The following is a 17778-nucleotide window of genomic DNA, read 5'->3' as shown; positions in this document are numbered from 1 at the left end:
AGAAATGTTGATAGGATTCTCAGAGACAATAAACACATGTTCTAAATTTACAAACTATTATCTTTTCTAAATCCTGATGGTTTAGGGCAGAAAATAAGGAAGTTACATACAACCAACTCTCATTCCTGGAACATGGTCCTTAGATAGTCCCAGATTTTGGAAATGTTACCCTTAATCTAAATGACACGCAATAGCTAAAAGTCAATAGGCCCCAAATATTTCTAAGTATTCAGACTTATTGCCATTGGCTTAGAATGCTAAATCTTTATTATCTTGACTTCACATTGCTTCTATCTAGTTTCACTTCCCACTCTGCTTGATGTTTTCAAGTCCTCTAGCATGCACATCATGTTCTCTCTACTTGATTCAGTTAAACACTGCAATTTTAGAGTTCTTTGTACAGCTGCTTCTGCAGTTTGGATAATTAGAGTTACATAAAATGAAAATAAACAGAGAAAGATATCTCCCTCCCTCTAATGTTATTTAAGGAAATTCTACATAAAACTGCTGTGAACAGTATATATATATATACAACATGTTTTATTTCAAAGGGCTGAAATAATGCCACATGCATTAGGAAACTCTCCACTTCCCAGGGAATAATTACTCAGTTTGTTCTTTCAACCTATTTGCCATGCCTATTTTTTTTTTTTCTATTTCATTAGTTAAAATATCAGAATTTGGGTAATGAATGAAATTAAATCCTATTTTCCACTTTTCATTGATGTTAGTAATATGGCAGGAGTTTTACTGGGGAAACAGTTTATAGGAAATCAGATAACGCCCAATGAAGTTTCTCAATGCTTTCTACAAGTGCACAAACACATCTTCCCTGAAGATTACCAAAAGGATTCCAGTTGTCAGATTCACTGGCTTCTTTTAATTTCTAGTTCTCCTGACTTACTACAGCAACTCTGTTTCCTGGAAACTGTTTTTCAAGCCTCTGAGACACAATACTTCTGGGTTATATGCTCCACTGTAATGAGTCTCAACTCCCTCAAATGCAAAGCCACCATTTTATAGCAATTATTTTCTAATACTAGCTTCACTAACCTGAACTGAAATAATAGAGCCTATCTATGAATATATGCTCCCTAATTTATTTGATGTGGATCTGACCTAAATCAAGCTTTTAAAAATTGTACAGATAACATAAAACTAAGTTTCCATTTCGTTGGCTCCCCACTTCCCTGCTATACTGTCTCTAGCTGTTACTACTCTATTCAAGCGTCAAGAAAAAAGTAAGTTTGTGTAATCATATGTACGTGTGTATGTATGTATACATATATGTAAAATCTGTGTGCAAGTTTTTCACCTTTACACATTTCTGGCCCTATTTAGGTTATAAACCCCTTACTTTGCTTGGAGTGGGTAGCAAGAAATATAATTTTTAGCCTCCTATAATATTAGCATTCTGGTATTATTGTGGTGGGCAGCATCTGATATGGCTCCCAGTCATCACTACCTACTGGTACCCACGCCCTATGTAAATCACCTTCCCTGTGTGTAGGTAAAACTTTGTCATTTGTTTCCAATGAACAGAATACAATAAAAGTGACAGGATGTCACTTGGTGATTATGTTACAGAAGACTGTGACTTCTGTCTTCGTTTTCTCTCTCTTGCTTGCTCTGATATTGTGGGATGCTCTATGGACAAATGCCCATGACAAAGAATAGAGGCTGGTCTCCAACCATGAGCTTGTGAAGAACTGAAGACTCAGCCCAGAGAAACTGAATCCTTTCAACAGCCAGCTAAGTGGCTAGGAAGCAGATCATTCTCAGTGTAGCCTTGAGATGACTATAGCCTTGAGAAAGACCCAGAGCCAGAGACCCACAGAGACTGTGAGATTATATATGTAGTTTTAAGCAACTAAGTTTTGGGGTAATTTGTTATGCAGTAATAGTTAGCTAATACATTGTTCAAAGGATTTAGTTCATTAAGAATTTTCCATGGTCTTTTTCATTCATAATTTTGCTTTTTTTATTCAAAAAAGTTAAGGAGGGGGTTTCCCTGGTGGCGCAGTGGTTGAAAATCTGCCTGCCAATGCAGGGGACATGGGTTCGAGCCCTGGCCTGGGAAGATCTCACATGCCATGGAGCAACTGGGCCCCTGAGCCACAACTGCTGAGCCTGCGCGTCTGGAGCCTGTGTTCCGCAATAAGAGAGGCTGTGATAGTGAGAGGCCCGCACACCGTGATGAACAGTGGCCCCCACTTGACGCAACTAGAGAAAGCCCTCGCACAGAAACAAAGACCCAACACAGCCAAAAATAAATAAATAAATAAATATTTAAAATAGTGTGGAAAAAAAAAATTAAGGAGAGTTCTGTAGCAGAAGTTTGTAAGTAATAATCCATTTCATTTAGATATGTCTAAGTATAATAGCTTATTGCTACTCTCTCTGATGCGTCTGCAGAGTAAGCTAACCAAACTCCCTGAAAATAGTTTCAGTTTTTCAAACACACAGTTGTTTTTCTGTTTGTTTGTTTGTTTTAACATCTTTATTGGAGTATAATTGCTTTACAATGGTGTGTTAGTTTCTGCTTTATAACAAAGTGAATCAGTTATACATACACATATGTCCCCATATGTCTTCCCTCTTGCGTCTCCTTCCCTCCCACCCTCCCTATCCCACCCCTCCAGGTGGTCACAAAGCACCGAGCTGATCTCCCTATGCTACGCAGCTGCTTCGAACTAGCTAGCTATTTTACGTCAAACACAGTTTTGAAGAGACATTATCTTTCATAACCTTCCTATTTTCCCAAAGAATGACTAAATCTAAATAATGAAAGCCAAAACAATTTGAAAGTGAAAAATATTTAGTCTCATCAACATTCCCACGTTGAAAAGCCTGATTACTCTGAACAGGGTATTATGGGTTTCTGTAAACAGATTTGGTGCTGCATGTTCGGTGTACATGCCGTATGACGGCATGGAAAGTAATGTGAGTTTAGTAAATAATTCAGTTAAATTCCAAGTAATTGCTCACTGCAGGGAGTAGAGTTTTAAGTCTAATCTCCCCAAAGATTTTCATTAAAAAAAATCTGTGTTCTGCTACTTGATAGCATGCACCTATTTGTTCACCAAGTGATCACACATACTTGATGGCTAAGAACACAGAGCAAATGGGGTGCATTTGAGAGGAAAGATTGGTGTACATTGCATCCTACAAATTCAGGTCTTTTGGCACAAAGGTATCCGAGAGCAGTTGGACCTGTTCATATAGTTCTTAATGTTTTATTTTGAATTTACCTGAAGTAATTACAAAGAGATTCATTGTCAAGAATGTTTTCTGGATGTCCTTTATAGTACACACAAAACCTTCAAAACCCAGACAACAGAGAAAGACAATAGTACTTAACTCATCAAGTAGAGAGATCTTGCCTACACTTTGGACAGAAGAACAATTTACACATCTTTATCTAATTTAATGTTTTGCCAAACAACTTCATTTCACCACTTCACATCTTATTTTGGAGGTTTATAAAAGGATCCTCATAAGTTTTTTACAAACAATTGTTTTCTAAAAAACAAAAAATTACAAAACTGCTTTGGTAACTTTCCTCCTTTTTCTATATGCCTCCCAGAGCCGCAGCAGTTGTAGGAAGAGAGGAAACAGTGGCATTCAGGAGCAGGGAGAAGGTAAGGGCTCCCCTGTTTCACCCCTGACCTCTTCAAGACTTGTTTTCTGTAGCTCTGCCTGATGTAGTCCTTTCCAATGGCCTCATCTTACGAAAACACTAAGCCAACTATTGCTTTCAGAAGTCCTGTTTCCCACTGTATCAAACCCAGTAAAATGACAGTACAAAGGAGAAGAAAGGAGACAAGATAAGGAATAGATAATAAACGGCACATACTCCTGACATGCTAACATATTTAATATTTCCCTTAACCTTTCTCTAATGGATGTTAATTCCTTCCCTGTTATGGACTGAATCTTTGTGCCCCTCCTCCAAATTCATATGTTGAAATCCTAACTCCTACGTGACGTGACGCTATTAGGAAGAGAGACCTTCAGTTGGTGATTAACTCATTAGAGTGGAGTCCTCATCCATAGAATTAGGGCTCTAGAGGCCTCACCCTCTCCCTGCTCTGTGAGCATACAATAAGAAAACTGTGCTCTGCAACCAGGAACTCCCTAGAACTCAAACATGCTGGCACCCTGATCTCAGACCTCCAGCCTCCAATCTATGGTATCTGCTATAGCAGCAGAACAGACTAAGGCACCACCCTTGTCTTCTACTTTATTAAGGTGTCTGACAAAAAAAAGAGAACAGTTTCCTCTCTGAACTAGAATAAAATACACAAACAATAATGAGTAATTCTGAATAAAATAAAGGAAATAATAGTATAGGTGAAGTTTATGGTCACATAGGGAGAGGAAAGAAAACCCAGGCCCAGTTCTAGAATTCCCGTGTCAGAGTGAGAGATGGTTGATGGTACCACATGACACAGCCTGCACACCTCTTGTGTCTCCTCTTTCTCATCCGACAAAGGCTTTCAAACAGAAGTTCTGACTTCTGCATTTTAAAATGGAGAATCCAAGGCCGTGAAAACTTATATCCCTTGTTTAGGGTCATATATCTTGTTTTTCAGTTAGAGGGGAAGATACTAATTCAATGTGTTATCAGTTATAATAATTTTAGGAAATAATTTTAGGAAACTCTTTAACCATGAACCTGTGTGACTCATCTCTAAAGCCCTGAGTACATAAAATGCACAGATTAAATACAAAACTGCTACAGATAAATTTTATAGACTTTGCAAATTTTATTATTATAAAAGTTCATATGCAAAATTGTAATTAAAAATGTATATTTGGGGCTTCCCAGGTGGCGCAGTGGTTGAGAGTCTGCCTGCCAATGCAGGGGACATGGGTTCGAGCCCTGGTCTGGGAAGATCCCACATGCCGCGGAGCAACTGGGCCCGTGAGCCACAACTACTGAGCCTGCGCGTCTGGAGCCTGTGCTCCGCAACAAGAGAGGCCGCGATACTGAGAGGCCCGCGCACCGCGATGAGGAGTGGCCCCCGCTTGCCACAACTAGAGAAAGCCCTCACACAGAAACGAAGACCCAACACAGCCAAAAATAAAATAAAAATTAAAAAAAAAAATTATAATCATTATAAAAAAAAATGTATATTTGTGGCAGACACCATATGGAAAGCCTGGATATAGACAAATAACAAGCCCCTGAATGTAAACACATGTTAAAGGTGCTCTGTTTGATTTCATTCCAACCTAAGACAGGATTCTATAACATAGACGGGGCTGATATTGCAAAGTGGCGCAAGCAATGCCTTCCCTAACCATAGCCCATCTTTCATTTCTGCGCTATAGAGACTACAGAGAAAAAACCAAGCTACGTTTCCCCAGATTCTGTAGCATCTAAATTCTATAGATTCTATTACGCACATGGAGGGGACTTAGAAGGTAGAAGTGGTGCCAGAACAAGGAGACTAGATCTAGGGAAGAGACCTTTCATTTTATGGATCAGCTATGGTAGAGTTCCTACCCATGGTCCCCTAGCATATTATATAAGCAGAATCAGGGATGGGAGGCATTTTTCTTAGCACAGTCCCACAGGATGGTTGAGCATTTCTGTTAACTGTACTGTTCCTGGCTAGCTAGTATCCAATCTTGGTTCTGTGACTCTTGAGAAATTCTATAAAGCTAAAAAATACCTTTTCAAAACCCGTCTTTTAAACAATCAATGATACACTTTTTTTGTTTCCAACTAATTATCTTTATCAATATAACTGCCCTATTTTACTGAGAGTTTTTGAGTGTTTAGAACAGTTGTCCTTAATGAACAAGAAGACAGATTTCGGTTACCTGAGAAACTTTTTCAAATGGCCATTCTTCACTCCCTTACCAAACTTAATCAACATTCTATTATACCACCTGGTATATCGGAGCCTCCACTGATGTGACAGTCCTACACAGATTACAAAGGGAAATCAGTGATTCCAACATGCCAATGGAATGAAGGACCACTGACCTGCATCAGTCATTTAAATCTGGCTCACACTAAACTTTCATCACAGTTTGAGCTTGTGAAACATAGAGCCCCAGGGATATCCCTGATCTCTTGAAATAGAGTCAGGGAGGTACAGACTAGGAATCTGTATATTTAATTCCTCAGGTGACTATAATATTGTCAGCTGGGGATTTTTCTAAGACCCAGTGTTTAAAAAGCTACTGGCATAGAAAATCAATCATTTATTAGCGGGGTCTAATGTATGTTCATTTAAACAACTTAAACTTATTTCTTTCTTTGAGAATACCAGTAGATTACTCAAGCAAGGGACAGCTGTACAAATCCCAGATCTGGACTTCAGGAAAATACCTAATAAGATGTCTCATGATATCTTTGTGAAGACGGTGGATAAGTAAAGCTGAATGCAAAAATCAGTTGAGTGGATTATTCAATGTTGTAATGTCTGTACAAAAAAGTTACTAATCAAAGGAATAATATCGTTGTAACCTAGAAGTTTTACCTGTAAAATGGTCAGTATAGTTTAAGTTGTATTACAGCGACAACGGAGTCTAATTTCTTTTTCATGCTACATGTTCACTGTTAGTTTGCTGGGGACTCTGATTTACAACATTTTCACTAGGCACCTAAGCCGAAAGAATGTCCACAAGTTGGAAAACCTCTGGTGGGATTGGGTAGATAATAGATATAGCAAGTTTTATACTGGCCTAAAGATTAATTGTTTTTCTATTCTCAACACTTCTGCCACCAAATGTGTGTTTTATTTTTCCCACACTAAACAGTTCTGACACTCACTACCTGGAGTTAGCACTGACCACACACCCCAGGCTTAAGGCCTCAGTCCCACCAGGCTGACTTCTACTTCGGATGCCATCTGTACTTCTGACCAACGAGCTATAGGTCACGGGTTCCTGCAATCCGCTTCTTGAATGGCTCACAGAACTCAGGGAAACAGTTTACTTACTATCACAGTTTTAAGGAACATTATTTTAAAATGTAAACTCGCAAACATTTGCCTTAAAAAACAAAGTCATCATGAAACTATTTTAGATTTCAACAAAATTAAGACTGTAAACTTGTAAGCTACTGGCTTGAACAGTTCATGACAGAAATACTAAGTCTGTATATGTTCACTGCCATATTATCAGATACAGATTTTCCAATAACTAAAACATGTTCCCCAAACACATAATTTTATATCATGGACCTCAATGATGGTTTGCATAACAAAGCTGGATTAACAGGATGAAGAATAATATTTTATGCATAGAATTATTTAAAGTAACACTTAAAAAGGGACTAAGATCCTTTATATGGACTCAACTATAAAAACTGGTTTTAATTATTCATAGTTATTTTTGTATGGTTATTTTTAAAAAAGGGATAGGACCTGATTTAAATTCATTCAACAAATTGTAAAGGCAAGCTTTATGCTACATTTCTAGTCTAGAGCATAAATTTCAAATCTTTCCTGATTTGTTTACAACTTGAGGAACTGAAAACTGGATGATAACATTAGAAAACTTTATACTATGGTCAAGTATTTTTTACTTATATTTATATATGTGTGTATATATAAATGTATAGATACATATATATACACAGTGAAGCCTGTCACTTGATCTATAACTCTAAGTTTAAGCTACCCACAAAGAGCTCAGTTTAAATTATTAATTTTTTGAGGCCACTAGAATATTTTAAAGGCAATTTTGGGAAAAAAAAGTTAATTAGTGCCTTACTATGGTGATATAGATAAGAAACTAGCATATTCAATAATTTAGCAAATAATCTCTCTCAAAGGCAGAAAAAACACACACATAAAGCTTATCTAGAGTTAAGTAAAGTATTTGTTAAAGTTTCTTATATCAGTAAAGAAAATATGGAGAAATTGAGTTAAGATATTATAAAATTAGATGCATTTGTCGGTGACTGAATTATTAAATTATCAGTACTTGATCACAGACAACATTGTAGAACATTTATAGATACTAAAGAAGGAATCAATCCTTAGCTTTATCCAAATCAATTTTTTCCTTAAAGGTATATACAAAATATAGATGACATCTAATTTGTAAATTATATGATGCAAGAAACTATAGCTAATTAATCATATGCTATAATCTAGATCAAAAAAGACAATGAAAGACTGAAATAACAGAATAAAACTAATCAGCTTAAAATTGCCAAACACAAAAACTCCTATACATGTGTGTAAAAGAACTCTATACAAACACAAACAGAGGTTTAATAGCATCACGTATTTAAAAAGAAAAGAGCCTACATAATTCTATTTAACTATAAACATCATATACATCAACACTGTGAAGGTGCGGCCAAATATCAAGACCATCTACATTATCAGAAATATCACATACATAACAAGGGAGGTTTTCTTTAAGCCAGAAAGAACATATGTGTAACACAGATACAGAAGTCAATTCGATACGTTCTCTCTTCCAAGAAGGGGCTATCAATAAACTGAAAACCTATCCAAAGAGGAGGCACCTGTGCTAGTGTCTTATGAAAAATGGTTTAAAAAAAAATCTAGAAAGGTTTCACTGATCAGAGACTTAGAAGCATACACAATAACTACCTACAAAACACCTAATGGCTCTTACAGAGATGAATTAGATTTAGGGAACAAAGTCCAGTGTATGAACACTACAAAAAGTTGTATCTCACAGCACAGCGGAAAGCACAGAGCAACACTCTTCACTAAACAGTGAATGAAAGCTCCATCTTATACATCTTCATATCCTTGGTGTTTGCAGTGTCAAGTAGGCACTCAATGTTAGAAGTACTGCTTTAACTAAATGGAAAAATTAGTACTGAAGTAGAAAAAGACTGTACAGAGGTAGTGCTCTCTTTACGTCACGGTATACTTGTGAGGAATGTTTCTCAAAGTTTCTTTTAGGGAACATTAGTCCCATGATTTATCTATGGTTAAAGGATTACAGGAGAAAATGGAAAATGGCATAGCCCTTGTCCCCAGGTTGGAGATATGAAATGCTCATCAGTATATTAAGGATTTGTGAGAAGCCCTCATTAAAGAAGTCTGTTTAACTCTATTCACTGCTGCCTCTCCAATTTTTTAACCACAGCTCTTTCTTAATGGCATATCTAACAAACATCCCAGGATCTCTTAGTAAATGCTCTTTAAGGTGGAATTATGCATTGGACAGTGTGTTGGGCTAGTAAAAGTCAATTCACGTCTGTGTCTTTAAGGACAAAAGTAAACCTTTCATTTTAAACATTTTCACATACTTGAAACATCATTACTGAAATGTTAAGAAGAGACAAGCAACACCTAAGTAAGCTATCTTTGCATCCTAAAGCAATGAGAGACATATCTTGAAGGGCTTGCAGGACCATCTTTTTCCCACTTTTGGTAACTTAGTAGACAGCTGGCTTAGCAGGTCCAAGTTTGCTTAAAAGAGCAGTCAGATACCAAGCAGTGGGCTGCAAAGGCTCCTCCTTTTCAACAAGGCTACTTTTCCAATCAGGGAGCCTTCATAGGTACAGAGTCACATAGATACTCACTGTACTCCATTCCATAAAAGGGTAGAACATGTCAAGTGTGAAAAAAATGAATACTTTTATGTAAACATGAACTCTACAAGTGTTACCAGGTTTAGCAAATAAAACACAAGATGCCCAGTTATACTTGGAATAAAGAATCTTTTGTGCAAATATGGTCCATGTAACATTTGGGACATACTTATGCTAAAACATACTTTTTCTCTGAAATTCCATGCTCTATTTCATCTGGCAACCAGACCCTCTACTAGAAAGTCAACTACAGACCCTTTGTGCTTAGTCTAAATCATAGGACAAAGAGAGTTCCAGAACTGTGTGTGCTCTACCACTCCCCAGCTTTTGAGGTTTTCCTGAGTGAACGCTATTTTATACCTGTATAGCATAGCATTAGTCCATGACTCCTTTGCATGGCACAACAGAAATAACTGATTTCTTTTTCCCACCACGTTAATCTAGGGTACAACCAAAGACAATATTGCAGAGGAAACATTCCTGAAGGAAGATACAGACCTGAGTTCTAATTCTTACTCTGCCAGTTTTATGTCCTTGGGCAAGTATATGTCTCTCTTTAGGCCTTGGTTGCGCTGACTTCAGGAACCATACAGCACTAACGTTTTACAATTCCATGATCCTAAGTGAACTAAACTTTGCCTTGTCCTTAGGACCAACTGGAGGTCATGCTTGTCTATGTCAGAAGCAGAGGAAACAACCTCAAAGTTAAAGAAAACCAAGGAACTGGTTAAAAGATGGCCCTTATATTCAGCTAAAATCCATTTGTTTCAAAAGAAATGTTGTTACCTTCAGGCTAAAAAGGCACCTTAAATATTTCATAAACGATAGCTGTTATTCATCAACCATATAGTACGAAATCACTTTTATTCCAGACCACTAAAAAAAAAAGCAGTTGACCATTTTACTTCCTTGACTCCTATGTGGTACACCTCTAAGACACCATGAAGCTTTCTGCAAGTTCTATGAAAGGTATCTATGCACAAAGGGCAAATCCATCTTCTCTAACAGATTCTCCAAACAGTTTGATTTAAATAGCACTTCTCTGCACAAAGAATCTATAATGCTAATTCATTTTGCCTTCAGCTTAAGTAACTCGCTATTAAAAGACAGCGACAGTAAGAGTTTTTGTCTAGTTAAATACCATGCCCTCATGTAACCCAAATGCCAGCCACTGCTTTCAAATGATTAAAGTCTTGATTACCAACATCTTTAGCACAGCATTAAAGGAATAAACAACTTTAAATTATACAAACGGCTAAGATCGTGACCTTAGAGTTGCCAGTTAAATACAAAAGACCAGTTAAATACGAAATTCAAATTTCAAATTCCAAAATTGGAATTAAAAATAAAATTATTTATTATTTATTTGAAATTCAAACTTATCTGGGGATTCTGTATTTTTATTTGCATATCTGGCCATTTTATGTGGGCTACCTAGTGTGAGATCTTTGCCAATTTTCATCTTTTTTTCCCCCTAATCAAAACACTTGTTTTGATTTTTAATTTTCCCTTAGAGTCAAGAGTTTCTACCTGCTGCAGAACATGAATAGATAAGTAATTTTCCAGCCCAAATTTTTTAAAATATTTCTTTGCTTTTAACAAAATCAGGTTCCCACCAATAAAACCGTAGTCTAAAAAACATACAATCTGAAGAGACCAACATTTTACCTACCTGTGGGTAATATATGAGAAGGCCATATAATAAAATATTTGTTTTTTTCACTTCCTCGGCAAATTCTCTAATCTGCATTAGGTTTTCCATTTTCTGACCAAATGGTACTGATTCATAATCAAGAAATTGCACCTGCAAAATAATATAAAAGGTAACAATCAGAGTACCATTCAGTTTCCCTTGAAAAGTATGACATTAAAGAAACTTAAAACACATATAAATTGAAATTATTTTTATCATTTTATTAACTTCTAATCATTTCAACCCATAAATACTTAATAAAATGAATCAATCATCCTTTATAAATACAGATGCAGTAAACACTAATTGAAAAGTATAAAATGCTAATATTCTATTTCAATTTGTGTCAGAGTCAAGTGTATTGATATAAAGAATATATGATTTCATCAATTCTTTCAACTTACTTCCTAATTTGTAATTTGAAACTAGGCTAGATAGAAATAAATAGGTTAAGAAATTAACAATAACAATAAAATTCAAGGGACTGCTTATCCAAATACATAGTTTTTTAGAAGATTCCCTTTCAAAGTAATAATTGGAATTTAATAATAATCTACTTCTTAAAGTAAATCCAGAAGAATTTTATGTAGAATTCTTTTAGCAGTGTTAGTGTTTTTCTTGAAATTATTCAAGTGACTATTTTTTAAGCATTATTTTTCATTTAAATTTAAGGTCTCAGGGTGATCTGTGCTCTTTTCTACAAACTACTACTACTGAGATGATACAATACTGTCTGTCTTTCATGGGATATAAAAACCTAAATCACAACAATAGCTTCAAAATAAACTATTTAAAATGCAAATGCACATATACAATGAGCATAAAGAAATATGTGTATTCTTTTGCAATATCAAAATTTTAAAACTTAAGAATTATTTGTTCAATTATGTGTATTTATTAACTAGGAGCATTTTATAATATACTCCACCTTATATACTAATACTAATCCCTTATACCAATCTTATACTAATCCCTTCCTCTCTGCTCATTCACATGGAAATGTGCTCTTTATGACAATAGACAACAAAACATCTTATGTTCTTTCTGTAAAACAAGGGAATGAGAGGTTTTTTTTTTCACCCATTACATTTTGCTTTTCCAGGGAAAATTGCTTATATAACATCCATTTTTAAAGATAATTGAGATAATGTGCAATATATTTTAATTTAGTAGATATTCAGTAACTTTCTTGGAACTTTTCATTAAATATAGTCAGTTGAAAACATATACATATAGCTGCTACCTCTTGAAATCTAAGGTAACAATATAGACTTTTTTCCTTAAAAATGTCCAATTCATAAACCAAAAGAACAAAGAAAAGCACAAAAAAATTTTTTTGGAAGATAAAAAGCAGAAAGAATAAGTTTCAGGTTTTTCTATCTGCTGAATAGCTGAAGAAAAGACCATGTAACCCTGAAACCCTGGGCTCACCTTCCCCTAAGCTCTGTTTCCCTGAAAACTTATGAAAGTGAAACTTCAGCTTTTTTACCAGGTGGCATTACTTATGGTAAAACTAACTCCTGACTGGTGAACCACACCCAGGCTGGAAGAATTGTGAATGAACTATAAATACTAGACCTTCCTTGAAAGTAATTCAGCTTATAGCCAGGTGTTCCCCTTGCTGGTACCTGGAAGCTAATGACTATCAGCTGTTGCAAAAGATGTCAGTCCCTATTTGCAGCTGAAGCCTTCTGAAAGGAAGGCTCACATACCACCTTCTGTGATCTCCTTCCCTCACCCCTGAGAAGCCAAGGTAGAGGGAGAAGTGGGGAGAGAAAAGCAGCCCCTAAACTCATGTGAGATGATGGATGAGCTCAGGAGCTAAAGCAGAAGACACGCCCACCTCTGCCCTGCCTTTTTCCCTGCCCTGTAGTCTTTCACAAAGTTGGCCCAACTAGCGCTATAAAGGCTTCTACTCTTAGGAGTCTGAACCTAAAATTGCTGGCGGTGTGCTTGCTACAAAAAGCAGGCTAATTCCCCAACACTGAGGCAATTTTGGAAACGGCAGTCATGGTATGGATCTGAAGCCAGGGGACAGGCTGAGGGTAAGAGTCTCTCCAGAGCCCATATGGCCCGATCACTACATAGCCCCATACCAGCTGGGCTGGGGAACAATACTACTGTTTGCAGTTAAAAGCCTCAGTGGACTGTTTAACTCTTTTAACTGTGTAATCACCTGTACTATTCAGATACCATGAAATGCTAGCGGCCACCTTGCCCAACATATTTTAGGTGAATGGAATGCCCTAGAATTTTGCAATACACAACCTGGGCAACCTTACTGCCAGCCTAGATAGCTAGCTAGACAGACAGACATTTCTTGTTTAATACAAGTCTTCCTGACAAAATTTGAGTTCAGAAAAATCTTGCACTAAAGTAAGGGAGGTGGGTGGTAGGGAGACGGTTTGTGTAAAAATAGCACAAGGAGCAGAAAAGACAAGACCACTATAACTGGTAATTATAGCCTGCACAGAAATTTAAAAGGCACAGAAATGAAAGAGCGGAAATGCTGGTAATGCATTAATTAGAGAAGGAACGATGACTATGATACAACTGGGAATGAGCTCTGCGCCAGGAAGCTGCCATGAGGGTTGGCCCAGGAGGAAACGCATGCTGCCAGGAGCTGGGGAACCTCTCCGGGAAGTCAGAGCTGGGAGCAGGTACTCATTTTTAAGTTTCCTTAAAGAGTGTCCTACAAGAGAGCCTAAAATTAATTTTTTAAATACCAGTTAATTACATTAACTATTAATTGTAAAAATAAATTATAACTCTGGGAGTCTAATAAAATGGTAAACCTAAAACTCTCGACAAGATTATATTGTAATGAGAATGTTCAATAGATAAAGTGTGCTGAATCTTTTTCTTTTTTTTTGAAGGACAGAAATTAGACCTTACACTTGGTTAACTTACAGCTAATTATGTATATTAAAAGTAATGCTATTTAATTAAAGCTATATACAATTATATTGTATAGTTTCCAAACTTGCAGAGGGACTAAAGGATTATTTGTATCAATGCAACAAAGCATAGGAGGAAAGTAAAGTAGCAACAAAACAATTGGCCAACAGCAATAACCAAAAAAAACAAGCTTGTAGAAAGAATCCCAAATATAAAAATAATAAAGATAAATGTAACACTTTTTAACTCTTTCTTAAGTGACAGATTTATCAGATTGGATTTTTAAGAAAAATCGAACTATATGCTAGTTATAATATAAATGTCTAATGAAAACTATCCTGAAAGTATGTACTTTACAGGACAAGATAGTTTTCATTAGACATTTATGCATGTACTGGTATGAAAAGGCATACCATGCGAATACTACCAAAAATTAAGGTTGTAGCAATATAATAGGGTTAAGACAAAAAAAAAAACATTAATACAGATAAACAGTACATAATAAAAAACAAAACTTATAATAACCATAACCTTATTACTAAGAACATAGATTTTTAAAACACAAAGCAAAAAAAAAAAAAAAAAAAAGACTGAATTATGAGAAAACAATATCCAAATCCATAAACACAGAGGGATGTTTGACTGCACTTCTCTTAGAAACTAATGCATCAGACAAAATTTTTTTTTAACGTCAAAGGCTTCTGCTACCAGTGCAGCAGCTGAGTTGAGGGTGTTTCTCTTTCCTCCCAAGGTTATCATTCTATTCCTGTTTTTCTGGCTGTTTCTATCTAGGAAAAGTTGCACACAAGCTGATGCAACTTCACATTAAATGGACCTAACTCCTTTATTTACTAATCACATAGAAACTAATTTTTCTTACAGAAACAGATGTTGTAGCATAGAACATCTAGGTTGAACTGAAGGACATGCTACATGTACAATAGTTTTTAAAAGTTCTCACCAAGTCATGAGATTCTAAACTAGGAATGGAAGGCTTTCACTCCAGCTATAGGTCTGTAAGGTTCAACATACCCTAGCTTCTTGAAAAGAAAAAATGTTAACGGCACTCAAAAAAATCAGTAGGTCAATTCTGTTCACCATAGATTCCACAAATTAAGGAAATGGTGCGTAAAAGTGAATTCTGGGCAAACTATTTATATACCTACAAACTGCCTATTTACCGCATTGTTGACCTAAAACAAAGATGGGTTTATTCATTTGGGATCATCAGAGAATTGTGATTCGGTGTCTGTAACCATGGTGAGCCATGTGCAAATTCTCACACAGCAAGAAAAGGAGAAGGCTTTTATCGAGGGGGAAAAGGAAGTTGGAGGGCTATAGTAAACAAAGAGTCCATGCCTTTCAATTCACTGAGTCTTCGCCAGGAAGGAAGGGGAGTGTTTCTTCTTCCTGCCGGGCTCTGCTATTATCTCAGGGCATGAGAGCTCCCCCTTCTGGTCTCCTAATTCTTTTTAATAGAGGTTTATGTTTATTAATTTTTTCATACTACCAAACCAAGTACTTAAATTATAGGGAAACTTTAAGACATAAAGTAGTAGAACATAGGAGAATAACGCAGCTCCTTTTCTAAATACTTAGTATGTGCTAAATATTATTGTAGCTGACATATGTCACTTTTAAAGAAACAGATACGGATATTGACCTTATGAAATGTATATAATCAGGTTGATAAAATTCGAGCATGAAGAAGTAGGATGCATCTCAAAATTCTCTTTCACCATGTGAGAAAGCCTGATGACATCATAAAAACCGGAAGATAATCTCCAGCAGATGTACTTCCTAATACCAATAACGTAAAATTTAAGCATATACATAACACTGTGCTACTAATTTTGAATTCTAAAATACACCAGATACTTATGAGGTCCAGGAAAACATTGAGTTGGTACAATACAATCAACTTTAATTTTAAAAACAGGACAGATTTATACAACTGTAGCAGAAGGTTGCAAAATGGTCATGATAACTCAAGAAATGTAAATGTTTTTGCCTTAATAAAACAAACAGTTTGGACAGGATACAAGCACTTGTATCCATTGAAATGTAGCAAAACATTTCATCTAGGTTGAGTTCTGCAGATTTGCTTATAGCTACACCAAATATATATTCTTTGGTCTCTTTTTGCACCATTCACTAATTTACTACATGTAAATTATAAGAAAAACAATATTCCCCAGTTAGGATGCCATTTCTAAATGTTCTTTTTCATGCATACATAAAAAAGATATGGATATCTTCCTACCCACCCCCCCCCCAAAAATAATGTAATTTCATCTTTTTTAAAGGTAGCAAATTCACTCCTATAAAATAGTAAACTGCTTAAACATTTAACATGTGGATAACTTCATGGCTTTGTGGGTGGGCGAGGTTTCTGGCACTCAGAGTTTGGAAAAGGCTTCTCTCTGCCTCATGTCTTCTACATTCAGTTCTACACATGCTTTATATTTGTCTTAGTAACCATTTAATATACCCCTGGTCCCCAAGAACTCCAATTATTTTTTTATATTATAAAATGTGATTTTTCACTTGTCACTGAGGACAGGTACATTAATTAATACATTAATTAAAGGACAATAGTTAATATCACGTACAATATTCTTTAAAATATCAGGAAAGTTCCATAACACCACATTTAACACTTCTGTCTCATTCCAGAGTCCATGTTCACAGGAAGGCCTGAGAAGGGAGTCAGGATTTGTGGTAGAAGGGAAAACAAACTCTTTGTTTATTTGACTAAGAAAAAAGTCAACTTGTGAAGCTTATGTATATATCCAAGTAATGCATTGCTTAATGCCCACCAAAGTAGAAGGAAGGATGGTCAAAATGAAAGTTCTGGTAATTATCAAATAATTGAGTTAGAAAGAATTGGTAGATAGACCAGAGGTTCTTTGAATCCACACAATAGATACTGCAAAATTATCAACATATGTGTACAGAAAAGTAAATTGTGTGAATGAGGCCCAGCATCTTCAAAACATCACTTTTCAAAAGAAATATCAGAGAAATCTAAAAATTGATGAAACTGGCCAATACTATGCAAATCAAAGTAAGAGTTTATCTTAAGGATAAAAAAGCCCCAAAAACTTCAGAAAAATTTTCATCTCACTTCAACTACTTATGAATTACATGGATTTTATTAATGAAAATTAATTTAATAAATTGTACTTCTAAAAAGAAAAAAGAATAAGCTTTTAATATTGAATCACTTCGTTTTAGAACAAGTTTAAATCAATGCCATCATGAAATTCAACTCATAATTCTGATGAACAGAAACGAATTAAGTTTTAAGCTATCATGGAACCTGAGAGCAAATGCCTAACAACTCATTTGTAAATCTTAACAAAATAAAATACCAGCAAAGCTAGCAGGTTGGGAAATAATGGCATTTAATAAAAGGTAGTAAATAAAATAAAATAGTACTTTGCATTAAAATATCAACCATAGAAAAGGTTTAAATGTTTCTATTGATTCAAAGAATTAAAAAGTAAATGAGTTTTATAGTACCAGTAAAAATGTTACATTTGTATATACATTTTTTTTTTCAGATCCTTATTTAAAAGATCAAAGTAATGGAATGAGAACTTCATATTTTAATAATTTTTCTTTGTCTTTAATTTTTGTC

The 17778-nt window shown here is 35.6% G+C and overlaps 1 protein-coding gene across 3 annotated transcripts in view; it reads right to left on the bottom strand.

Moving 5' to 3' along the window:
- CRPPA (CDP-L-ribitol pyrophosphorylase A) overlaps positions 1-17778 on the bottom strand; it is a 326472-nt gene that overhangs the window by 108642 nt on the left and 200052 nt on the right. For all 3 annotated transcript variants that reach the window (XM_061197723.1, XM_061197725.1, XM_061197726.1), the window contains exon 9: positions 11217-11348. In XM_061197723.1, coding sequence (XP_061053706.1) covers positions 11217-11348 — 132 coding nt within the window. The remainder of the gene's footprint in view (positions 1-11216; positions 11349-17778) is intronic.

The sequence above is a fragment of the Eubalaena glacialis genome, chromosome 8, assembly GCF_028564815.1.
Source record: "Eubalaena glacialis isolate mEubGla1 chromosome 8, mEubGla1.1.hap2.+ XY, whole genome shotgun sequence".
In the NCBI taxonomy this organism is placed as follows: Eukaryota; Metazoa; Chordata; class Mammalia; order Artiodactyla; family Balaenidae; genus Eubalaena; species Eubalaena glacialis.
The sequence above is the reverse complement of the archived record's forward strand: the minus strand, read 5'-3'. Positions and strand labels throughout refer to the sequence as shown.